At 38.2% G+C, this 26,061-nt stretch overlaps 1 protein-coding gene across 4 annotated transcripts in view; it reads left to right on the top strand.

Moving 5' to 3' along the window:
- The first annotated feature begins 3,116 nt into the window (after window positions 1–3,116).
- The window catches only part of CPSF6 (cleavage and polyadenylation specific factor 6), a 34,220-nt gene continuing 11,275 nt past the window's right edge, over window positions 3,117–26,061 (top strand). Inside the window, exons 1-10 of one of the 4 annotated variants that reach the window (XM_030323183.2) lie at window positions 3,117–3,239; window positions 11,482–11,691; window positions 14,041–14,144; window positions 17,469–17,614; window positions 18,515–18,688; window positions 18,819–18,929; window positions 19,375–19,879; window positions 22,105–22,220; window positions 22,726–22,879; window positions 25,615–25,807. In XM_030323183.2, coding sequence (XP_030179043.1) covers window positions 3,180–3,239; window positions 11,482–11,691; window positions 14,041–14,144; window positions 17,469–17,614; window positions 18,515–18,688; window positions 18,819–18,929; window positions 19,375–19,879; window positions 22,105–22,220; window positions 22,726–22,879; window positions 25,615–25,804 — 1,770 coding nt within the window. In that variant the 5' untranslated portion in view covers window positions 3,117–3,179 and the 3' untranslated portion in view covers window positions 25,805–25,807. The remainder of the gene's footprint in view (window positions 3,240–11,481; window positions 11,692–14,040; window positions 14,145–17,468; window positions 17,615–18,514; window positions 18,689–18,818; window positions 18,930–19,374; window positions 19,880–22,104; window positions 22,221–22,725; window positions 22,880–25,614; window positions 25,808–26,061) is intronic. The other 3 variants (XM_030323184.2, XM_030323186.2, XM_030323185.1) reach the window with 3 other exon arrangements.

The raw sequence follows: 26,061 nt of genomic DNA on the forward strand, positions 1-26,061 counted from the left end.
GTTAGAATCAAACTCACGTTCCTACAGAGATTACGGCATTGACTGACTTGAATGAAGTAATCAAAATGACAATATGTGTTAGTATTTATGGATTTGGATTTGCCTTCTCCAACCATAAGGTCTTTGTCTATGTGTTGTCATCCAACAGGTGGAATGTGTTAGACCACCTTTGGGGTATCACATTAGTTCAAAGCAATCATCTTTCACTGATAATTCTCCACCTTTTCCTAATTCACAGAGTAGATTTTGTAAGCTATGTCTTACTCTGTGACTCCACCCACTTAGACAAACTTGACTGGACTAAAAGTAGACTCCTATAAAACCTGAGCTAATCAGTTGCTTTCTCTTTAGATTTTGTAATTGAAACTAAGACAGATAGCCATTTTCTTGAATGGTGCTTATTTGAACGCTGGAACTGAGGTTGCCATTGCTGCATAGATGTGTGTATGGAAAAGGATGGAAAGTTCTGTATAGAGAAGAAACAGATGTACAGAAAACCTTAGAACATTAGTTACCTCCTTTCCAACCTCTTTCTTACTCTTTGAAAATATTTTGATTTTATATTGTTTATATTGTTGGAGTGATATGATTGTGGGAAGGGAGGGTAACAGGCAAAGAATATGGACAGCCTCTAGAAGATGGAAAAGGCAAAAAAATGTATTTGCCTCCAGAGCTCCCAGAAGGAACGCAGACCTGCCAACACCTTGATTTTGGCCCAGTGAGATCCATTTTGGACTTCTGATCTCGAGAACTATAAGATAAGGAATTTTTATAGTTTCAAGCTACTACATTTCTGGCAATACCATTATCAAATTTCTCTCAAGGCACTCTGGACTTTGAATTCTGTATAAATTTGAATAATAGCATTTCAAAACTGAGAGGGACCTTCATTAGGGGACTTGAGGTAAAGAACTTGCCTAAGGTTACCTGGCTGGTCAGTAATGTCGAGATGAGAGCCCAAGTCTCCAATCTTTCATCTATGTACATTGATGACTATAAAATGTCTAGCAAAGAGGTTGGTATATAAAAGTACTCAATAAGTGGTAGAGTTTTTGCTTATTGTTTTCATTATTATTATGCATTTTCTTTTGTAATCTACAATAATATTTCATTTCTTGAACATTGCTAAGTAAGCAGGTACCCTGTAACAACCTGTTAAAATCATCAAAAAGGCTAACCAGGGAGTGAGTGAGGAATTAGCTGGTCAAGAAGTAGAAGAGGATAAGGCCTACACATTCAGAGTACTTATGCACTTCAGATTCCAAAAGAGATGGCTGCAAGGTTGAGCTGCACTCTTGACATGCACGGAAACACAATATGGAACTTAGGAACTGTTAGTGACTCTGGTACACCATATTTTGAGGTGGTCTTCAGAAGGACAGCACCCTGGGAGGTAAAGGAGGACCAAACTATATCCGTCCCCATAAGGTTCCAAAGTCTAATATAAAAAATCTTAAAAGCAGCCGCCGGGGGTGGGGGCGGGAGAGGGGGCAGAAACCAATGCCCTTCAAAGAAACAGTCTCACTGACAGTTGACTTTTTGTAGGCAACAGCAGAAGTCAGGCCCTGGGATAATTTTTAAGTGTACTGAAAGAACCTAAACCGCTTCTCTCATCACATCTCCCCTACCCACCTCCCTCTTTCACTTATAAGGACCCTTGCGGTTACTTTGGACCTACCAGGAAATCAAGGATAATCCCAGATCCTTAATGTAATCGTACCTGTGAAGTTCCTTTTCCAACGTAAAGTAATATATTCACAGGTTCCAGGCATTGGGATATGGACATCTATGATGGGCCATTATTATCCTTACCCTATTACTAATCTAAAAAAAGGTCTCACCCTTTATCATGAGTAGCTCTTTCCTTCTATAAAGCCCCATGGAAAAAAGAAAATCAGTATTTTCAAGAAGAGGATAGGGCATTTTGCATATTACCTCATTTAAAACACCATCAACTTTCAACCTTGGTGAGATAAATATTATTACCTGGAGCTTACAGATTCTGCGATTGACCATGAAAGAGATTAGGTAACTTGACTGAGGTCATCTAGCTGGTAAAACTGTCTTACTAGTAATTGTATCCACAGCACCAGATTGGTCTATCAGACTCCAACTAAGCTTTTTCCACCATACCAAGTAGAGGTGGAATGTATATTGTTTGGCTTACCATTGCGTGAAAGGTTTCTGTATCTTAGCAAGCACACTCTAATTTGGTGGGCTTCGAACTGGGTGAAAAAGAAATAAAGAATGGAGTAAGGTTTCAAACTGGAGAGACATCTTCGACTAAAGTATTTATGACAAAAGCTCTTTGGGTATTGACCACGTGATCACGTTTAAATCACTTACCTTGTATTTGGCCTCAGTTCCCACATTTGTAAGATGAGATGTTTGGACCTAATGACACCTTTTCCAGTTCCCTTCTCGCTCAGACATTCTATGGTTCTAAGACAGAAGCCACTTTCCTCAAGATACCTCCACGTTTGGGGGGGGGTGGTCTCTAGGATGACCGCATTCAAGTTAGAAAACCAACTGCGATCTAAGGAGGAAAAAACGGCGGGCAAAGAGCGGGGAAAGAGGAGATGAAACGAGCCGGTGACAGGAGATAGAGATGCAAACATAAACAGCATGCAAAAAAACCTAAGTGGCTTGCAAATTACTCAAGATAACAATCCGCGGGAATCCAACGTTTACTAGGCAAATAAAACTGCGGGTCTCTGAGGATGCAGGGTTAAGAACGCTGTTTTCACTCTCAAGGCGCTCACAGAATGCTGGGTTATACTTCGTATTTAATCGTGGACATAAAACTTCCACCTCTCTAGAAGCCTTGGCCGTGAGAATTGTAAGAAAAACTGAGAAATGAAAATATTACAAAACGGTGGAGTGTGCTAGAGGCAACGTGAAAACACAGTCTCTGGAAACAGCTGGGACGTGCCCCCAAACCCCAGGCCTAACACACAAAAGAAGCCGCGTCTGCCCGCAGGGACGCAGGCTTTTACTCCCCGCTGCCGAGCGGGCGGGCTGCAGAGGCGACCGCCGCCCCCGACCGCCCCCGGTCGCCCCCGCCTCGTCCCTCGGGCCTCGGAAGTGACGCAGCGCGCCCCGCCCCCGCCGCTAGATCCGCTGCTGCTGCCGCGGCGGGCAGACCTGCAGGAGGCGGCGGCGGCCTCGGCCGAGGGAAGATGGCGGACGGTGTGGACCACATAGACATTTACGCGGATGTAGGCGAAGAGTTCAACCAGGTACGTGAGGGCCCGGGCCCACGCCGCCGAAGCGGGCGGCGCTGCGGTCCGGACGCTGACCCTGGGCTCGCCGTGGGCTGTGAGCCGGCGCGGCTGCAGACCGTGCGCCCTTGCCTCTTGTGGGCCGCGCCGTCCGATCCCGGCTCTGCGCCCCCCTCGCCTCTCGTTCTACCGCATCGTTTCGCGGGCCGCGGGCGCTGCGGCCCGCCACGGGGCCCGGAGCGCGGACGCGGGCCGCCGTGCAGCCGCCGTCGGCCCCTCCCTCGCCGCCGCCACCAGCTCCATTGTTGGCGGCGGCCGGCGGGCGCTTCCCGCCGCGCTAGGCCCGGGCGGCGGGGCCGCGTGTGCGCGGCGGGGAGAACGGGCTGCCGCCGCGCCCCCTCCCCCGCCGCGGGGTCGAGGAAGAAGCCCGGCGGGGCGCGCGCCGGCCGCCGCCTCTTCCCCGGCCCTGCAGCTCGGGCTCCGATTCCTCTCGTCGCTCCATTTTGTCTCCCCGGCCGCGCACGGTCGCCTCATGGAAGGCCGCATTCATGGCCCTTTGTATCCCGCGCGCCCAGTTTCCTGGGCTCCTGCTCGAGTTTCCGACAGGTTTCGGCGTGGCGCCTCCCTCCTCCTCCCTTCACACTTTCTGAAGGCGGCTTAGGTGTGGGCACGTTTGCAACAAGTCGTCGTTTGACTTTTGGACCATCGAGCGTGTTTAAAAATCGGTGCGTGGGCCGTGCTTCGGTGGTTCAGGTCTTGCAGTGCCGTTGAGGCCCAGTTGTTCTTGGCTTTTGTGATGAAAATACGTGTGAAGATAGGTGGCCTGAACCAAAAGGAAGACTTGGAAGCGTAGTGGTTGGATGGAAAAATAAGATGGTTGCTCACCAAGAGATAAGAGGAGTTGCTAAAATGAAGAACGTTCGGCCGAAATTCTTTAGTACGGTGTAAAAATAAAGGGTTGTAAATAAGACCCGATTTTCAAAAAGCAAAATGTTAGATGTCTTCCCAGGGATTTGCTTTACGTTTTGAAAGGTAGGAGAAAGTGAGAATGCAAGGTTTTTCCGGTATCTCACAAGCCACAGTTGACTAGAAGAACTAGCCGCGGAGCTGTGATGTCTGATGTTGGGCATCTTTGCAAAAGATCTCGTTTGTTACTAGAGTAGTGACGTGTAAGCTCTAAACCTGCTGTTCACATCTTTGCTGCCTTTATGTAGTAACACATTTTAAAAAATTAAATTGTGCCTAACTGTAGTGCACCTAAAAGCTTGTTTTTTTATGCTTTCCAGGTCTGTAAGAGAAGCTTAATACAGTGCTACTGGTTAATGTGTTTTTCTTTTTTGTTTTTTTTTTCCTCCTACATTAGAGACTTATTTTTTTTTTTTAATGCTTATTTATCTTTGAATGAGAGAGAGAGAGAGGGAGAGAGAAAATATGAGAGAATATCCCATGCAGGCTCCCTGCTGTCAGCACAGAGCCAGATGCAGGGCTGGAACTCAGGAACCTGAGATCATGACCTGAGCCTAAATCGGAGGCTTAAGGACTGAGTCACACAAAAGCCCCTACATTGTTTGTGACTAGGGGCTGAAGAGTATTTAAAAGATAGGGAAAGCTAGAAATCCTTACTGTTCTTGTTTTCACTAATGACTTTGTGCCCCAGGTTTAAGTATTAGAAAAAAAAATTTTTTTTTCCAACTAGCTTTAAATGTGTGCTACTCCCTTAAAAACTGGTTAGTGTAATCAAACGTTACGTTTTAAAGTCTTCGTGCCTTTTATTGTGTTTATATTTTGGACAAGTGATGCCTGAGTTGTGTCAGTGACAAATTAGAAAATTATCTTGAGTGCTACAGTCAGATTCTAATGCTTTTAAGGTCAGTAGACACAAGATCTCTAGGAAGTTTCTTTTTATTTATCAAATGGGCATAACATTCCATCTAAAAGAAGGCCATACCCACAAGTAAAGGAACAATTAAATGTTCAAGATTTCTTCATTAGCTTTTCCTACAAGAAAATACATTTGCTTTGCCTTTTTCCTTATGATAAAAGAAGAATTTGGGTACAATTTTAGAAACTGAACTTTCTTCAGGACCTCTCCATCAGAGATTTTTTTTTTTTTAGGCTTTCACATACTTAATTTGGGATGGGCATTTCTCTAATACATATAGCTGGAAGGAGTGATAGATACTTGTTTATCCCTGTGCAGTAACTAGTGCTGACTGAGCAGGAGGTAAGAAGAGATTAAAATTTTGTGGCCCTGATGAGGAACTATTTGTAGGGTTCTCTTAAAAATGTAGCTTTTTGTTGATTTGAACTTGTAGCATTTTATTTCACACATAGTTGTATAATTTTACCAGTAAATTTTTATACAGTACTTTTGAATACATTAATGGGATTAAATAGAGGCTTTGTTTTTGTTATCATTTTGCATAGCGTTGGCCTTTGTTATCTATTGTTTGCTGTGGTAATTCTTGCACAAAAAGATGGTTGGTCATTTTCAAGGTTAATCCTTTTTTTTAAAATGTTACTGTCGTTGAAATTTTTTCCTGAAATTTGATCAGAATTAGATGTAATACAGAATTATTCCTGATTGATTTTTCACTTTATTGTGAGCTGGCAACCTTCTTTCTACTGGTTGCTAAAGTAAATTATGACTTACTATAGCTGAGTAAAGTGTTTTACTAAGTATAATCAATCTTGACTTATTTTGGCTTCTAAACTGCTGTAAACCTTCAAAAAAACTTTATTCTTCATGTGAGGTGCAGTTTTAATTGCATTTGTATACTCTAAAATTCTCTGTAGTCTATTTTCCATTTTCTTCTGTTTGAAGTGATACTTATGAATCCTTTTTCAGGTGTATTTTATGAAGCTTTCTTTCTTTCATATTTCAAAAAATAGGAGACATCCAAGTGTCTTAGAAGAAACTTCAATTTGGGGATGGGGTTGAGAATAAGTTTAGTGAGACTATCGAGTTCCTTTCTTCACCAAATGAATTTAAGAATGGAGAATAAAGTTGGAGAAAGGGAGAAGGCACAAGGGACTTTGCTATTTTATGGGTGCTCTTTAGTTCTTAAATTGAAGGTCTTTGGATGTAACCAAATTGAGAACAGTTGCTCCAGTGGAAAGAGAATTTGAACTACTTCCAAACCTCTACATTACTTGATCTGGAGTTGAGAAGAAAGCAGTTCTGTTTCAGTCTCTATAGTATATGTCAGTCCAGTTTGAACTGGGATTTGTGTTCTAATGTAGTAGTTACTAGCCTACTATTTAATATAATTATAGACTTTTTTATTTTGACCAAGACTAAATAAATTTTTAAACTCGGTTGTTCAAAATACATTTCTTGATTATTTGTTATGTGCCAACAAGGAGGGTTACAAAGTTCAGTAATCTCTACCCTTAGAATGCTCTGTAGTGGGGGTGAGGGACTCTACATAATTATAACACTCTGGCAGGTCATGTATTGTAAAACCCACTCCTTTATGTGTGTCTTTATCTGTAGCTTGTTTGTTGGTGGGGGGGGGGGCGGGTAAAAAAATTCTAGGAACCTCAGGAAAGTTTATACTGTATACATTGAAGTGTGTGTTTTGCTTGTTTGGAGATCAAAACCTCAGTATAGAATTTAGTTACTGATCTGTCTGCCGGTAGATCACTGATAGCAGTGCTTATTTAGTAATCTGACCACCCAGCTTTAAAATGAAAATGTATATGGGTTGTGGCTAGGGAAAAATTCATGTAGAAGTTAAGGACCTAGACATCCTCGTAAGTCAACTTGCCTTCATTCATGAGTCATTATACTTTATATTTAATCATTGTGTATTTGCTTTAGCCAGTTGTTTAGCCCATTTTGAAAAATAAGTTTATTGGACAAATGTCAGTGAAATCTTGTCTCTGATAAATTTATGTTTAATAGAATATCCTCTGAGATAAAACTGTGGTTGAGAATGAGGTAGGTATAGATTGAGAAACCATGGGAGAAATATTAGGGGAACTAGAACTCTTAGTTTTATTATTTATCAGTGTAGTTTATCTTTATTTAAAAAAAATTTTTAATGTTTATTTTTGAGAGTGAGGGACAGAGGATGTGCAGGGGAGGGGCGGGGGGGGGGGGCTGTGGGGACACAGAATCTGAAGCAGGCTCCAGGCTCTGAGCTGTCAGCACAGAGCCCCGACCCGGGGCTCGAACCTATGAGCCTTCGAGCTGTGAGATCATGACCTGAGCTGAAGTCGGCCACCCAACCAACAGAGCCACCCAGGCGCCCCATTTTATCAGTGTAGCTTTATCAGCTGCCTGTGAACTGTCCACTTTGTGGTTTATGTGGCATATTTTTAGTACCAAGTTGGCTTCCTTACTGTTAGTTGAGCTTTTTACAGGGATTACAGACGAATTTTCAGATCTCCTCATACCGTAAGTAGATAAAAATCAGAAGATGATGTATTTTTTATAAGGATAAATATGTATTAGATTATCTGCTGTTGGATTTTGCATGCTAGTATTTTTCTTCCATGGTATGGGATACATTTTGTAAATACGAACTGTGAACCTCTCCCTCCTTTATATTTCTCCAAATGGAAATGACTATTAAATTCCTTCCTTTTTTGTTTTTGTTTTTTTAATAGAGGGGCTTTGAAATAAGTGGCTCTTACTGTACCATGCCTGGTATTTATATAATGCAGGAAAGGTATTATTACAATTTCAGATCACCAAAGGCCACATTGGGCTTATTAGGGAGAATGAAGAGTGTAGTACTGTTATTCCATGGTCATCCCAGTAATAGTATATACAGTATATACATAAAATTAAAATTTTATAGGAGGTGATAAGGAAAGTATGTCTAAAGATAAGTCTTTGGAAGGAAGAAGATGGTGGTAATGAAAAAGTTAAGAAACATTGCCTTTAAAAAGGACCTAATAGAATTTTCGTTATTTTACTATACATGTTATTTTAATGTTTTCACTGATGTGGCAACAGCTACTTGTATATCACGTAGACTATAATCTTGAAGTATAAAATCTTGAAAGGATGCCTTGCCTTTATAATGCTTGTAGTAATTTAGAATGTAGGAAATGGAAAAAAATCACTTGGATTTTTTAACAAATCCGAAGAACTTTTATTTTACTGGAAGTTATATATAATGTGCAGCTCTGTTAGTAGATTAATTAGTATGAAAAATAGATAAAGACTGGGCAGTCTGAAATATTTGGCATCTGAAATATTTCGAGGGGTTGTGTTGATTTGGGTTGGTTGGTTGGTTGGTTTTTGAATGCCATTAAAACTTCCTAAAGGTAGGGCGCCTGGGTGGCGCAGTCGGTTAAGCGTCCGACTTCAGCCAGGTCACGATCTCGCGGTCCGTGAGTTCGAGCCCCGCGTCGGGCTCTGGGCTGATGGCTCGGAGCCTGGAGCCTGTTTCCGATTCTGTGTCTCCCTCTCTCTCTGCCCCTCCCCCATTCATGCTCTGTCTCTCTCTGTCCCAAAAATAAATAAACGTTGAATAAAAAAACAAAAACAAAAAAACAAACAAAAAAAAACTTCCTAAAGGTAATAATTTGAAAAGATTCTTTCCATAGTGGAACTTGACACTGTTGACCATTTCTCTTTGACAAAGTAGAAGCTATTTTTTTGTTCAGTAGACATTCAGAGCTCACCTTTTTTTATATGACCTGTGATATTATGTTGCCTAGTTACAGAATATGCATGCCCCCCCCTTTTTAAAGTGGGAACAGAAAGTAGATGTGGTGTTATCTTTTTTTATAATGAGGATAGATGTGATATGCTGAAGCTGAAGGAAGATTACTGACATTAAAAGAGTATATGCTGAGTTGCATTTTTAGTAATGGTAGCAAATGTATTTAGATTCATTAATATTTTTTCACCGCATTCAAATGCATACTGTTGGGGCTACAAGTACAGGCTGTGGCCTTGAAACAAAGTGAAGCTAACTATTCCACGTGGATATCAAACCCCAGGACCCTGATCTCAATTAGCATCATACTTCAACCAATTGGAAGCAGTCCAACTACCAGACAAAATGGCTGATCCTAAATATTGATAGAATCATATCGATATGGAAAATTGGTTGGTGTCAACATAGCAATTTGTGGATGGACAAAAATAGTAAGTGATTGTGATTCACCAGGTCAGTGTAGCTGCGATTATGCTTATAAATTATTGTCTACTTAAGTGTGTGTACATTTTCCAAGATTTACAACTAATGAAAAATCAAATAATGTGTTAACCTATTTCATAACCCTTTAAATAATCCTTGCATTCTTTTTGACTCTCCCTCAGACCATATATTGTGACTATAGTTTCTGCTAAGGAGGATGGAAACACAGCTCCCTTTGAATAATAATAGTAATAATAATAATTCCATTTGATAAAGTACAGAACCGGATTGCAGGAGTTTAAAATGCCCACTACCCCTTGTGGGAATCTTTTTAGTATCTTAAGTGTATGGAACCACTGCTGCCACCAAGCTGCCTGAAGCTTCAGCTACACTGAAACTTGATAACAAAAATTCATCCTCTTTTTTTCTAATTTTCACTGTCACTGCAATTGGAACATGTTACTTTAAGAAAAACTCAGTTAAGAAAGATTATTTTGATATTGCTGTACAAACAAAATTATGGCATAATTTAGTGACTTGTGGTCTTAGTTTCTGCCCATTGCTAAAGATGGCTTTGTTGTTTAACTTACCTTGAGATCTTGGATTCCTTATTAAATAAGTCTTAGAGACATTGGGCCTCATAACAAAATGTTATGTAAAGATGCTGTTATATAATTAGTAAATTGGTTAACTCAGTTATGCAGAAGGTTACCTGAAGATGACTTTGTAAATTTCAGATCCCTTTGTGCGTATAATTGGTATTTCCCCTTTTAGATTTTTTTTTCTTTTTTCTTTAAAAAAAAAAATTTAATTTTGATGCCCTTCTGAATAACAAAACAGCTATTGAGCTCTGTTCCCATGGGGCCTATGATAACAATATTTTGTTGATCTGTTTACAGTCATATTACAAATCCTGTCTGTGGGTCATTCTCTATTCTTGTAATAGTCCTTAAAACTATTAGAACTATTAGCTTCTCATTATGTGCCATTTATATAACATTTCATCCTTAATAAGTTATATTAATGAGAGCATATAGCTTATGTAGCTTATATCTGAACTCAAGTTTGTTGTTTTATAATTGTAATTGCTTCTCTTTTTATTATCTTAAATATTCTACCTCATAAGAAAGATAAAATAGTTCACATTGATTTAGATACTTAGTGATGGAAAGGAAGGAAAATAATAGTTTTTCTTCGGATTCTGGCTAGTCAAGCTTGTGGCCTTTACTAAAGGCAATTTAAGTGGGGTTGAGTGTTCTGCCAATGTCTGCATTTCATTTTTCTTGTACTTACTTAGGGTAGAACCTGTCTTTTTCCTTTTTCTGCTATTTACATATGTTTCTTTTTTGTTTCTTTTTTTTCTTACCATTTAGGCTTATAAGGGGCATTCTGTTGGTGACACTCAATGGCAGAGCTTTACTAGATCCTTGTTCATATCACTTTTCTCTTGCTAATTGACTAGATATCTTTTGCTAAATTGACTGCAGATCTAAGAAGTCTAGTAAGCATTAACTCTTTATTGACTGAGAATAATGGAACTATCACTAGATACTAATTTGAATAGTCTTACTCATTTTATTTATAGTTTCTCTTTTCCTGTTGATTTGTTATGATTTTGGAATAATTTAGGTACCCACATTTCTTCATCCCTTCCCGTTGGCTTAGCTCAGTGTTCTTTTTTCTAAAACTAACATCTTTCACAGAGTTGAAAAACAAGATTCTGAGTATCATAGAAAATAATAGTTGTATTTTTCTGCAGTTAAAGATTTATAATGGATTTAAGTTTTGTTTGTGATATTTTTGTATTGTTTTTTAAAGTCCATCTATTTGCATTTATGTACTGTTATTTCTACTTTCAGAATATTGTACTTCCAAGAAAAGTTTTATATTGTTACTGTATTTTGTCTACATATTCTTTTCCCTGAGGAACGTTATTTCCTGTATTATAACATATATCAGTGGGAAAATAGCATTTATTGTGTAAAAATTCACTTTAGAGGCACCATTCAAGATTACATCTATGGCTTAAAGATTTGTACAGAGATCTTTGGGGCTTTATTTTCTACTGGATTTTTAAAATAGTTGAATGAATTTGTATTCTTATTATTTAGTGGTAGTCTGACTGTTGTATAATCTAGGACATTATTTCTGTGTCTCAGGAAGCTGAATATGGTGGGCATGATCAGATAGATTTGTATGATGATGTCATCTCTCCATCTGCAAATAATGGAGATGCCCCAGAAGACCGTGATTACATGGATACTCTCCCACCAACTGTTGGTGATGATGTGGGTAAAGGAGCAGCACCAAATGTTGTCTATACGTATACTGGAAAGAGAATTGCATTGTATATCGGAAATCTGACATGGGTAAGTAAACTTAATGTATGAATTAAATTTATTGGTAGTTGGTTTTGAATTGTTCACGTAGTTAATCTGTTCCATTTTTATAAAATAAAAATTTGTAGGGGAGGGTGGGTGATGGCATTGAGAAGGGCACCTGTTGGGATGAGCACTGGGTGTTGTATGGAAACCAGTTTGACAATAAATTTCATAGTATTTTAAAAAATACTAATAAATAAATAAAATAAAATAAATTGTTGATTTGTTGCTCTATATACTTGTTTATGCAGTGAGGAGGGAAATACAAATATGTTTAGAACATTATAAATTTTGTGGGTTTTTTGGTGTTTGTTTTTTTTTATTAAAAAATTTTTTTAATATTTATTTTTTGAGGGAGAGAGCAGGAGCGGGGTAGAGGGAGAGAAGGGGACAGACAGAGGATCTGAAGCAGGCTCTGTGCTGACAGCAGAGAACCTGATGCAGGGCTCAAACTCATAAACTGTGGGATCATGACCTGGGCCAAAGGCAGACTCTTATCTGACTGAGCCACCCAGGGGTCCCTATTTTTTTTTTTTAATATTTATTTATTTTTAGGAGAATGCAGGCCGGGGTGGGGCACAGAGAGAGGGACAGAGGATCTGAAGTGGGCTCTGCACTTACAATCTGACAGCAGTGAGCCTGATGTGGGGCTCAAACTCACAAACCACGAGATCGTGACCTGAGCCAAAGTGATGCTCAACTGGCTGAGCCACCCAGGTGCCCCTAGAACATTATAAATTTTAGATCTAGTTTTGAATTTTGTGGTCATTCAACTTGTTTTGGTAGAGATTCCAGTTAAATATAGTTCAGTTATCTTGAGTTTAAATGTAATATTCTTTTTAACCTATTACTACTATACTTACAGTATCCTAGTTTTAGAAAGAAGAATACTTACATAAGGTCTGAAACCAGGATTCAGAACTGTAGGGAAAAGCACAGTACGACCCTGGTTTTTAAAAGCTTTCATTATTAGGGAGGGTCTCCTGGTTGGCTCAGTTGGAAGAGCGTGCGACTCTTGATTTTGGGGTTGTGAGTTTGAGCCCCATGTTGAGTGGAGAGATTACTTTAAAAAAAAAAGTTTTCAGCATCTAATTTATATTTCAGGCTTGTTGAGTTTCTTTCCTGCTTTTAATGTTTATTTATTTTTGAGAGAGAGCGTGCGTGTGTGCGTGAGCAGGGGAGGGGCAGAGAAAGAGGGAGACAGAGAATCTGAAAACAGGCTCCAGCCTCTGAGCTGTCAGCACAGAGCCCAACATGGGACTCGAACTTGGGAATGGCGAGATCATGACCTGAACCAGCCAGGCTCACCTCATCTCTCTTAGAAACATTTACTGCATAATTTGAAAGTTCAAAAATCGTCTATAAATTAACATTTGTCACCTTTCTTAAGTAGCATTTTATTTTTAAATGTTCACATTTTTAAAAAACGAACCCATCTCCATAATCATTCAGTCTGAGCAATTTTATAATATTGGAGACTGTAGCAGTGTAGTTGTGAGGAGTGTGATTGCTAAATAAAACTGAATCTTAGCTCCTCCATTTATTACTTTTATGATCTTAGACAAGCCTTTTTTTTTTTTTTTTTTAATTTTTTTTTTTTCAACGTTTATTTATTTTTGGGACAGAGAGAGACAGAGCATGAACGGGGGAGGGGCAGAGAGAGAGGGAGACACAGAATCGGAAACAGGCTCCAGGCTCTGAGCCATCAGCCCAGAGCCCGACGCGGGGCTCGAACTCCCGGACCGCGAGATCGTGACCTGGCTGAAGTCGGACGCTTAACCGACTGCGCCACCCAGGCGCCCCATAGACAAGCCTTTTAACTTTTGTACCATGTGTGAAATGGGAATACTAACAGGACTTAATATAGGGTTGTTTTAAGAGTTAAATATCTGGTATAAAGTACAAGATAGGTACTCAATACATGTGCCTTTTTTTTTTTTTTTTTTAAATCTTATACTCAAACATAAGGTGGACTTTGTTTCCCAAAGTAATTTTCCTTTAGGGAGAGAAGTGATAAGTGAGGTTGGTTTTATTAAAAATGTAACGTCATAGCAGTTTGAAGTTGGGAGAGACCAGAAATTCTTTAAAAGTAAAAAAAAGTCTTTTATCTCTAAGGATATATACCTTCTAATTTCTGAAACTTATCAAAGGATGAAGTTAATGTCCTCAGGTGCTTTTGTGTCATTTAAAAATTGGGAGACCAACTGGCAAAATTGCACTTAGATTTGCACTGTTAATGGTCTTTTGTTTGTTCTGAGTTTACCCTTAAAAACTAAATTGAAACAATAAACATCTTGGTTATATTTTGATGGTTAATGAGGGGGAAATATCTTGCAGTGGACAACAGATGAAGACTTAACTGAAGCAGTTCATTCTTTGGGAGTAAATGATATTTTGGAGATAAAATTTTTTGAAAATCGGGCAAATGGCCAGTCAAAAGGGTAAGAATCTTGTTTTCATTTTTTTTCCTAATACGTTAGTAACTAGAGATTGTAATTTTGGTAGTAGCTACTCTTAATGTTAACCATTCACACGCTTTATTATCCACATTGGCAGAGGGTTCTTGGGCAGAGATATGTACTTATTTTACTTACCTTGTGATCTAGCTCACTAAAACTAGTGAAACTGGAAGTGTGGACAGATTAGGTCTATTTAATTTTCCTGAGTTTTCTCTGTGGTTGAAATGACTTTTGAAATGACAGTTTGAAGAAGCATTATTATCCTATGATTAAGGGATGGAGAAAGATGGGCAACTGGAAAATAATGTAACGTAAATGTTTTGCTCAGTTTTTTAAACTGATTAAATTATATGAATGAGATAGGATCATTATAGGAATATTATAAAAAACAGATACCCAGAAGTAGGAAAATAAAAAGCTACAAGCTCACCATCCATAGGTAATCACTCTTAACATTTTAGTGAATATACTTGCAGGTTTTTTTCCTTGTGCTTATATTTTTAGTGGAAAAAGAAGGAACAGGATTACAATTCACAGGTTTTAGAACATGTTTGGTAAAATGAGTTAAACGTACTTATCCATTAATGCACATCCTCTCTTATGTCTTAATTCTTTCCATCATACCTGTGTGTTACAGTAATTATTTTACCTGGCCCAAGCCATTATTATCTCTTACTCGGACTTTTTTTTTTTTTAATTTTTTTTTTCAACGTTTATTTATTTTTGGGACAGAGAGAGACAGAGCATGAACGGGGGAGGGGCAGAGAGAGAGGGAGACACAGAATCGGAAACAGGCTCCAGGCTCTGAGCCATCAGCCCAGAGCCTGACGCGGGGCTCAAACTCCCGGACCGCGAGATCGTGACCTGGCTGAAGTCGGACGCTTAACTGACTGCGCCACCCAGGCGCCCCTACTCGAACTTTTGTAATAGCCTCCTACCTGTGTTCTTGCTTTCACCCCAAATTCCCCAAATTATGCTATTACAAAATGTAAATATTGGAAAAAAGTGCCATCAATATTTGCCTTTTCAGATCTTCTAATGGCTCTCTATCACTAAGAGTAAAAGCCAGAATCTTAACTGTGGCCCTATAAGGCACTATATGATCTGTTTCCCCACCACCTGCCTGACCTTATTCCTACCACTGTTCACCTTCCTTATGCTGTTTCAGCAATGTTTGTCTATGCTGTTCCTCAAAAACACTCCTGCTTAGGAGTTTTACACCAGTTGTTTCTTATTTTTGGTTTGTTATATCCCCCAAATATCCACATAGATCTCTTTCTTTCTTTTTTTTTAATATGTTTGTTTACTTATTTTGAGAAAGAATCCAAAGCAGGCTCCACGCTCAGTGCAGAGCCCGATGCAGGACTCAGTCTCAAGACCATGAGATCATGACCTGAACTGAAATCAAGGGTCAGATGCTTAACCAACTGAGCCACCCAGGCACCCCTCTTTCACTTCATTAAGGACTCTCCTGAAAGAATTCCCTTCCCTCATCACCCTATGCAAAATATTAGCTTCTGCTCATATCACTATAGGGTAGGAGCAGATAAAATTGAAATTTTATCCCCAGTTTATTTCCTTTCTTTATTTTTCTTTATTATAGTGGATTTTACTTATTTGTCTTGTCTCCAATTAGATTGTAAGCTCCACAAGAGGAAGGATTTTGTTTTGTTCACTCTTGTATCCCTAGCCCTGGATTGTGCCTGGCATGTAGGAGTTGGTGCTCAATACATATTTGTTAAATTAATAAATTCATTAAATTGTAAAAATATTCAATCTGATGATTTTTAGTATATTTACAGTTATCACTAATTCCAGAACATTTCATGACCCTCAGAAGAAATCCCATACCCATTAACAATTTGTCTCTATGAGTTTGCTTATTCCGAATATTTTCTATAAATAGAATAATATAATACGTGGTCCTTTGTGACTTCTTTCACTTAGCATAATGTTTTCAAGATTCAGCCATGTCTCAGCATGTATCAGTACTTAATTCTTTTTATGGCTAAATACTATTCCATTATATGGTTATATCCCATTTTTATTCCATCCATCATCTGATGGGCATTGAGGTTGTTTCCACGTTTGCTTTTGTGAATAATGCCCCTGTGAATATTCTTGTACCAGTTTTATATGAACATATGTATTCCAATTCTGGTAGGTGTATATATATACCAGTAGTGGAATTATTGGATTTATGTTAACTGTATATATATATTATATAAGTATGTATGTAAGTATATGTATAAATATACATAAATATATATATATATCTTTAATTTTTTTAATGTTTATTTTATTTTTGAGAGAGACAGAACATGAGCAGGGGAGGGGCAGAGAGAGAGAGGCAGACACAGATTCTGAAGCAGGCTCCAAGCTGTCAGCACAGAGCCAGACATGGGGCTCGAACTCACGAACTGTGAGATTGTGACCTGAGCCAAAGTCAACGGTTAACCGACTAAGCCACCCAAGCGCCCCTATGTTAAGTCTGTATTTAGCCTTTGAAGGAATTGTCAGATTATTTGTCAAAGTGACCGTACCATTTTACATTCCCGTCAGTAGTGTATGAAATTTTCAGTTTCTCTACATCTTCAACAGCACTGTTTATCTTATTGATTATAGCCATCCTAGTGGGTATGAAATGGCATCTCATTGTGGTTTTTGATTGACATTACCCTTATGGTCAGTGATGTTGAGCATGTTTGCACAGTGGCATTATTCATAATAACCAAGAAATGGAAACAACCCAAATGTCCATCAACTAATGAATGGATTTTTTTAAATGTGTGTATCCATATCATGAAATATTATTCAGCCATGAAAAGACATTGAGTAATGATACATACTACAACATGCATAAATTTTAAAGCCATTATGTTAAGTGAAAAAAGCTATTCATAAAGGACCACATATTGTATAATTTCATGTATATGAAATGTTCAAAATCGATAAATTCATAGAGATAGAAAGTGAATTAGTGCTTTCCTAAAGTTGGGGGTTGGGAGGAAATGGAGTCACAGCTAATGAGTATGGGCTTTCATTTTGAGATGATGAAAACGCTCTAAAATTGTGGTGATCGTTCTAAAACTCTGAATATACACTTATTGTACACTTTAATTGAGTGAATTGTATAGTAGGTTGTTATTTTGAAAAAGCTAAGGATGAAAGTGTGAACTTGTATAGTTTTACCTTAAAAAAATATTTTCATTTTTCTTAAAGGTAAATTCATACCATTTCCTTTTTAATAACAGCTTTGTTAATCCCTCCTCACTTTCTGTCTTTGCCCCTTTAAACATCTTTTAGGTTTGCCCTTGTTGGTGTTGGATCTGAAGCATCTTCAAAAAAGTTAATGGATCTGTTGCCTAAAAGAGAACTTCATGGTCAGAATCCTGTTGTAACTCCATGCAATAAACAGTTCCTGAGTCAATTTGAAATGCAGTCCAGGAAAAGTAAGCAATCCCTCAGAGGCCTTTATTAAAAGTTTTAGCCAATGTTGCTAGCATTTGTTAGATGTTACACTAGAGAAGTCATTTTAATGTTTAGTTCATTGGAGAATCCATTTTAGAAAGTTTATCCCTTAAATTTGATTTGATTACTGGTTTATGGCTATGGTCCTATATACTGGAAACTTACTCCCATTTTTCTCTAGATGTCACAGACCCAATATTATACAACAGTGTGCAAGTTCTATAGCTCTGCCAGTCTTGTCCTGTCATTCCCATCCTAGAGAAAGGAAGAAACTACATTCTAATGTTTAGATTGAAGGGAAGTTATGTGGATGTGTGTTATGGTGGGGGAGAAACCACTGATAACCAGAAAATACTCATTGATTTTCTGCTTGGCACCAAGATCTTTCACCACTTGGTAAAGTGAATATAGAAAAGATTGGCCATTAACAACACTTAGAAATGCTCTCACTTAAAGAGATAAGGTGGATAATCGTGTAATTAACAAATTCAAGTGGCTGTTTTTCTTTTAATGTTTTAGCAGTTAAGACTTAACTGAAGAATATGATACGAAATTTAAATAATCTGTGCTTACTGAAATTCAGATTTCTGTTGGAGAATTTTAGTCTTGGCTGCTGCTGAGTATTGGTATTTTGAAAGTAACTCATATTTACCCACTGGAAATACATTTAACTCTGGATATTTTGAGACTTCAAAAGAACTTAAATAGATGTGAATGTTTCCATCCAGTACTTCTCATGTAGTTTGGACAGGCCCAAGACATCTGCAAGTTAGTATATAGCATATGTGAACTTTGAAGTAGAGTTATTTCTAAATAACAATGGTTACATTTCAGAGGACTATTTTAATAAATGCTATTTATGAGTATTTGGATATTTACAGCTACACAATCAGGACAAATGTCTGGGGAAGGTAAAGCTGGTCCTCCAGGAGGCAGTTCACGTGCAGCATTTCCACAAGGTGGTAGAGGACGGGGCCGTTTTCCAGGGGCTGTTCCCGGTGGGGACAGATTTCCTGGACCAACAGGACCAGGAGGGCCACCCCCACCTTTTCCAGGTAAAATTTTTCTTAAATTACCATGGATAAAATGTGTCTACCTTAATACCTCTTTTCCTTTTCTCTCTTTTTCAAGTAATGCATTATTAATGTGACTTACTCTCCTTGTTATGCTATTTTTGGAATCCAGGAAATTTGATCAAGCATCTTGTTAAAGGAACTCGGCCTTTGTTCCTGGAAACTAGGATTCCATGGCATATGGGGCACAGCATAGAGGAAATACCCATTTTTGGCCTAAAAGGTCTTTATTTTTCTCCAAACTTGCTTGACTTATATATAGAATATTTACATCCGTCTTATTTTCTTACCTCTTAAAAAATCCTTTCAAGACGATTTTTCCTTGTTTCACTTTCTAGCTTGGCATCAGAGTAGAATATAAGGTGGGTGATTTCACTGTAAGAAGTGTGTGTACACTGAAAGATGGAAACTATCTCTAAGCATTGTAATGTTTATTAACGTTTTTTGTTTCAATAATTTTTCTTAAGCATAAATTGAGCTGGTTAAAATTGTAAAGATGTACTTCACTTTCATAGTTGTTAGTGTAGCATTTACCATATGGGTTTCATTTAAAGAGAAAGAATCTTGGTCTGTGAGTTGTGTTTTAAAAGTATAATCTTGGCATTAAGGTTAAAATACCTTATTGAAGTGGTTTTTTTCTCTCTCCTTCTCTCTCCTCTATTCTATAGCTGGACAGACTCCACCACGTCCACCCTTAGGTCCTCCAGGCCCACCTGGTCCACCAGGTCCTCCACCTCCTGGTCAGGTTCTGCCTCCTCCTCTAGCTGGGCCTCCTAATCGAGGAGATCGCCCACCACCACCAGTTCTTTTTCCTGGACAACCTTTTGGGCAGCCTCCATTGGGTCCGCTTCCTCCTGGCCCTCCACCTCCAGTTCCGGGCTACGGCCCCCCTCCTGGTCCACCACCTCCACAACAGGGACCACCTCCACCTCCAGGCCCCTTTCCACCTCGCCCACCTGGCCCTCTTGGGCCACCCCTTACACTTGCTCCTCCTCCGCATCTTCCTGGACCACCTCCAGGTGCCCCACCACCAGCTCCACATGTGAACCCGGCTTTCTTTCCTCCACCGACTAACAGCGGCATGCCTACATCAGATAGCCGGGGTCCACCACCAACAGATCCATATGGCCGACCTCCACCGTATGATAGGGGTGACTATGGGCCTCCTGGCAGGTAAGTCAGTATGTATCTATGACAGTAGACTTGGTGTGTTATTTGATCGGTAAAAAATACTCTACGTTTCATCGCCGAGGTTTGTTTTTGTTTTTGTTTTTTAATTATGGGCTTTTCCCCAGATATTTAATTTTCTATATTGTTTGCTCTTCTTAGAAGCGGCAGTATCATATGATGAAAACATACTAAACAGCGTTGGGAATAATCCCCTTCCACCACTTACATAGATGTGTGATTTAGAGCAAGTCACTAATTCATGGAGATTCCTTTCCATTATTTCTTAAGTTAAAAGAGGTTAATAAAGATAATAATAAAGATAATTTAAGTGAGCAAATGGGATCCTCAAGCTACTTTTAAGATTTTAAAGTGAATCTCATTTACCTTTGATGATACTACTGAGAGCACTAAAGTTTCCTTCTTCGTTTTAGGAATTCGATCAATTTGTTGGATAGGTACTATTGATTATCTCGTTGCTGATCAGGAGTCCCGACTATCAAATTACTAACTTTTAATTGAAATGGAAACATTAAATGATACACAAGTATATTTGGGTAGACAAACACTTGTAAAACACAGTTGTGGAAATTAAAGTAATTAATGGTGATCCTTGGAGAAGAGCTAGGTGAAAACCATTATTTCTTTTTTTTTTTTGAAACCATTATTGAAGTAAATGATCTCTTAGCCCCCTTCCAAAGTAATTTAAAAACTATCCATACTCAAAACATAATTTAGAGAGCTGTATTTATAATCTCTAAGAGCCATTTGAATTTGCCCTCTTTAATTACTTCTGAGTTTGTCATTTGATTTTATATTTTTAAACTATCACTGTTAAACTACTTTGTACTTTATTTTGTCTGAAAATGTCCTGAAGGAATGGATTTGAGAATCTGCCTAATTCCATGCAGTTGCACAGGCACATGGCAATAAATTTGATGTTGTAAACAAAGCACATTAACCATTATCTGTTCATAGAGGTTGCATCTTTATGACTGCCAAAAATGACTCTGTTTTCTTTAGAAAATAACTACTGGGCTAGTATAATTTCTTCTGTTCACTTTAATTCCAGTTAGTGACTTCATATTAAGTGTTCACCTTTAGAGGACAGGTGTGGGTTAGGTGACTTGGTTTGATTATAAAATTTGAGTTTCGTATCTTTTTCCTAACATAATAGAATTTTGATAGTATTAGGTTTTCAAGAATTGGAGGGTGATAGTTATTTATGACTAATTTTTTATTGAAAATTGGAGAAAACTCTTACATGAGATTTCTTTTTTTAAGAGGGATGGAATGGGTACAAGTCACAGCATTTAGTTGAAATTATACATGGATTTTGAACAACTTATAATTTGGTCAGGATGTCTATAAAGTTTTGGGAATGAGAGTAATACCTTAAAAGCATGTAAAAAGATAGATTAGCTGTTTCCTCATTGCATTGGAATGAACTGCTGCTGCTTCCCTCAACTCAGTGTCCTACCTTGTAACTAGTAACTAAGATGGAAGAACGCTTACCTTTTCCTCTACTGTACATGTACAGTTGTTTTTTTTTTTGAAGTATAGTCGACATGTAATGTACATGTACAGTTTTCATAGTTGTCCAGCAGCTTTAGAAAGTTTTGGCATTTAATTCACTTTTTTCCAACAAATGTTTACACTTACTATCTTTTATTTGCCAGATACTCTTCTGGGGATTCAGTGGCAAACAAGATGATCTAAGATCTTGTCCCCGCCTGAAGTTCTTTTAATTAATCAGACATTTGTTATCCTTCTATTGTGAGTTGGGCCCTGTGCCTAGAGGATCCAAACAGAAATGTAACCAAATTCCTTGATTGTGTAGGGCTGTAGTTTTTGCTGTCAACATTTAAATGTATGTATATATAAATAAAAGAGCTAATAATGTGTAACTACCTTATGTTATAACATTCAGGACCGTTTATTATGTATGTTTTTGTATGACTGAAAAATATTATAGATCTATAAATACATTATCCCTGATCTCCAGAAAGACAAGGTTTCCAAGCTGCTACTTTATTTCAGCTGAAAGGTAGTGTTGTAGAATTTTGCTTAGACTTGCTCTCTTTGTAAGGTAAATAGCATGCTTCAGTCTGGAAAAGTAACTACTAGCTCTAAGACACTTGTCCCAAGCAACTAGTATGAATTGTTTTATACTGTTAAAACTAACTGAAAAATGTGTTGAGTGCAACTTAAGGTTCATTTTTATTTTAAAGGGAAATGGATACTGCAAGAACGCCATTGAGTGAAGCTGAGTTTGAAGAAATCATGAATAGAAATAGGGCAATCTCAAGCAGTGCTATTTCAAGAGCTGTGTCTGATGCCAGTGCTGGTTTGTATATTTCTTCCTATATTAATATTTCTTATTTATGTTACTAGGAATGACCTAAAACTATGTGCAATCTTGAAGACTGGTAATTTATATTTAGTATTTATGTTCGTATTTCCAAATCATTACCTGTATTTATTTAAAAGAAATTGAGGGAAGTGATATGTCACAGTGCAGTGAATAGACCCATAATTTTAAATTCTTATATATGGATTTAAATTTTAGTCCTGACATGTAATGTGTTGGGGACCTTAAGGCAACTGATTCTCATATTTACAAATTAATAACCTGTGCTTCACATGTCTGTAATAATAAACAAACTGTGCTAATTTTACTCACATAAAAGCTTTTTACAAATGGTGAAGCCCTTAAAAAAGAAATGAAGATGTCTTCTGTAGTTACTTTAGTGTTCTTTTATAAAATGCTTTATCACTTTTATCCCAAATGATTTGGGGGTATTTTGGAAACAAAATTTATTTCATTTCAACCCCTCTCCTTTGCCTCATAGGTGATTATGGGAGTGCTATTGAGACATTGGTAACTGCAATTTCTTTAATTAAACAATCCAAAGTATCTGCTGATGATCGCTGCAAAGTTCTTATTAGCTCTTTGCAAGATTGCCTTCATGGAATTGAATCCAAGTCTTATGGTTCTGGATCAAGGTAAAACTTTCCTGTGTCATGTCTATTTAAAACTATTATGTTACAAATAGAAAAAATACCGTGTTTGAAACTTTAAAATAGGACTTTGATTTTACTTATTACTGTTCGTATAGCAGCTAGAGTTAGATTGTTTTCTTTTGTTTTGAATATTGAATCAAATGTCAGGTGTTTGCTTTTAAAACCCTTCAAAAGGGGCGTTGGGGTGGCTCAGTTGGTCATGTGTCCAACTTTAGCTCAGATCATGATCTCATGGTTCATGGGTTTGAGCCCCAGTTTGGGCTGTCTGCTGACAGCTCGGAGCCTGGAACCTGCTTTGGATTCTGTCTCCCTTTTCTCTCTCCCCTTCCCCAGCTTGTGTTTTGTTTCTCTCTCAAAAATAAATAAACATTAAAAAAAATAAAACCCTTCAAGAAGTTTTGGTTACTCTTAGATTAAGACTGTAAACATTCAGGCACTGTGTGATTCCTGCCTGTCTTCGAAGCCTCATTGTGTACTTTACTCCTTGCTCACTATTCTGTAGTCACAATGGTCTCCCTTCTCTTTTCCTTGATACATTAGCTCTTTACCACGTCACTGTTCTATACCGTTTTTTTTCAAGTTTATTTATTTATTTAGAGAGAGAGAGAGAGCATGCATGAGTGGGGGAGGGGCAGCGAGGGGGAGAGAGAATCCCAAGCAGGCCCTGCACTACCAGTGTTGAGCCAGGCTCAGGGTTCAAACCCACGAACTGTGAGATCATAACTTGAGCCAAAAATCAAGAGTTAGACACTTAACCCACTGAGCCACTCAGGCACCCCACACTTTCTATACTTGATATTCCTTCTGCTGGGAGCCCTTTTTCCTCACTCTTCACAAAGCTGACTTCTTATCCTTCATGCCTGAACTCAGTCTAACTTCCAGGAGAGATCTTCTCCAGGCTACTCTGTCATGTTGTTCTTTTTATTTCTTTTATAGTACTTACGGTAATCTATTTTTTATTGCACATTTCTCTTCTCTAGAACACATGTTGGAAAAGGGAAGGGCCTTACCTGTCCTGTTCACTATAGTATTTCTAATGACTAAACAGTGTTTGGTACAAGATGGGTGCTAAATAAATATTTCTTGAACAAGGAAGTTAATGAATGATCTGTTCGTATTTTCTAATTAGGTAATTCCTTTTTTTAGCAGTGCAGCTAACCTTGAAATTTTGCATATATTTGAAAGGTAGATCTTTAATCGTTATGTAATATTCATAGGCCTGTCTTTAGTGTACTCCAGTGTTAGAGTCTTCGTTAAGATAAGGGAAGGGAAAAAAAAAAAGATAAAGGAAGGGAGCTTGTCTTTGTCATGATACCCAACTTCTTAATTACTACCTTCATGACCCAGTGTAAGTAAGGATCTTTGTATCTGAACAAATGTGTCATAGCTAAAGTCCATATCTTACCTAGTCTTCTTTTTAATTTTTTAAGTCCGAAGTAAGAATTGCTTTCTTGATCAAGGAGCTCAGCATCTAATAATGTTTGCTAAGTCTAGCTGTCTGTTAACAAAAATACAAAATAGATGGTTCGACTTACAGGCAGTTGGATTTCCTTATTGTGAATTTCAGAACTTAGCAGAATTTCTAGAAGTATTTTAGGAAACATACTTTGATTAAATTACCTCATTTTTATTCTGTTTGTTTTTTTTCGAAGGTAGCTCATAAAACGTTTCTTTTTAATAACAATGTGAATTATTTCCCAGTCTTTTCTAGTGGTCATAAGTACTAAGTTTTGAATTCTGTTTCCCACCATGCCTTCCAGCCGCCTCCACCCCTGAAGCAAACATATATATTATTAGAAAGTTTCTGGGGCACTTTGGTGGCTCAGTCAGTTAAGCGTTTGACTCTTGATTTTGGCACAGGTCATGATCGCACAGTTTGAGTTCAAGCCCCACATCAGGCTGTGTGCTGACAGTGCGGAGCCTGCTTGGAATTCTCTCTCCCTCTCTCTGCCCCTCCTCACTTGCACTTTCTTTCTCTCTCAAAATAAATAAATAAAAACTTAAAATATTAAAAAAAATTTCTTAGTGGAGTAGCACTCATGGTAAATCATATTTGGGTTAGTTATAAGTCTAAAATTGATACTACATATAGGTTTAGGTAACCTGTTAATGGGTGGTAATTTTATATACTTATCTCATTGTGTATTGAATAGTTTCATGAATTTTATGCCTAAAAAAACTATCTTCTATGCAGTCTTTAGTTTGAAACAAGTTGTCCTTTGAAGTTGTTTTCTCCCGTTACCTTTCTGTGTTCCTTCAGTAAATACTACATGTCTGATGCAGGCTATTAGATGTAATAGATGATAAGATGTATTGCCCTGGTGTGTCTGGATCCCAACTTGGGGGTGAATATTTTTAAAATTGAAATTTCTGTTTGTGTGGTGGTGGAGGGGGGTGGTTGTTGGTTTGTTTTTGGGAGAGAGAGAGAGAATCTTAAGCAGGCTCCATGCTCAGCACGGAGGCTGACATGGGGCTTGATCCCACTATTGTGAGATCATGACCTAAGCCAAAATCAAGAGTCTGTTGCTTAACCAACTGACCCACCCAGGCGCTCCAAAAATGGGATTTCTCATTCATGCTTACAGGTGAGTTGGTAAGTCATTATTGGAAGTTCAGGATATCCTAAGTCTAAACTAGATTTACAAGGAATTTTTTGCTTTAGGTAGTAAATACTGCTATCCACTTACAGAGAGCATTAATCCAGTAATTTCTTTTAGAAGACGTGAACGATCAAGAGAGAGGGACCATAGTAGATCACGAGAAAAGAGTCGGCGTCATAAATCCCGTAGTAGAGATCGTCATGATGATTATTATAGAGAGAGAAGCAGAGAACGAGAGAGACACCGGGACCGAGACCGAGACCGGGACCGAGAACGTGACCGAGAACGCGAGTATCGTCATCGTTAGAAGGTGGGTATTTCTTGTTCTGTTATATGTAGCATATGTGTTGTTAACAGTAATTATAACTCCAAGGCTGTTGTTTATACAGTATATACCTACATTTTAAATGGTCCAACTACTTGTTCTGAATTTAATCTTCTGGAAACCTCTCAGAGAAATGACAGGTAAGTAATGACAGGTAAAAAAAAAAATTTGACCTTTTACCCTTGAATATTGCTGAATTCAAACTTTTAGATTGTTAATGGCCTTGCTTTAGCAAGAAA

Source organism: Lynx canadensis, chromosome B4 (genome assembly GCF_007474595.2).
Source record: "Lynx canadensis isolate LIC74 chromosome B4, mLynCan4.pri.v2, whole genome shotgun sequence".
Lineage (NCBI taxonomy): Eukaryota > Metazoa > Chordata > Mammalia > Carnivora > Felidae > Lynx > Lynx canadensis.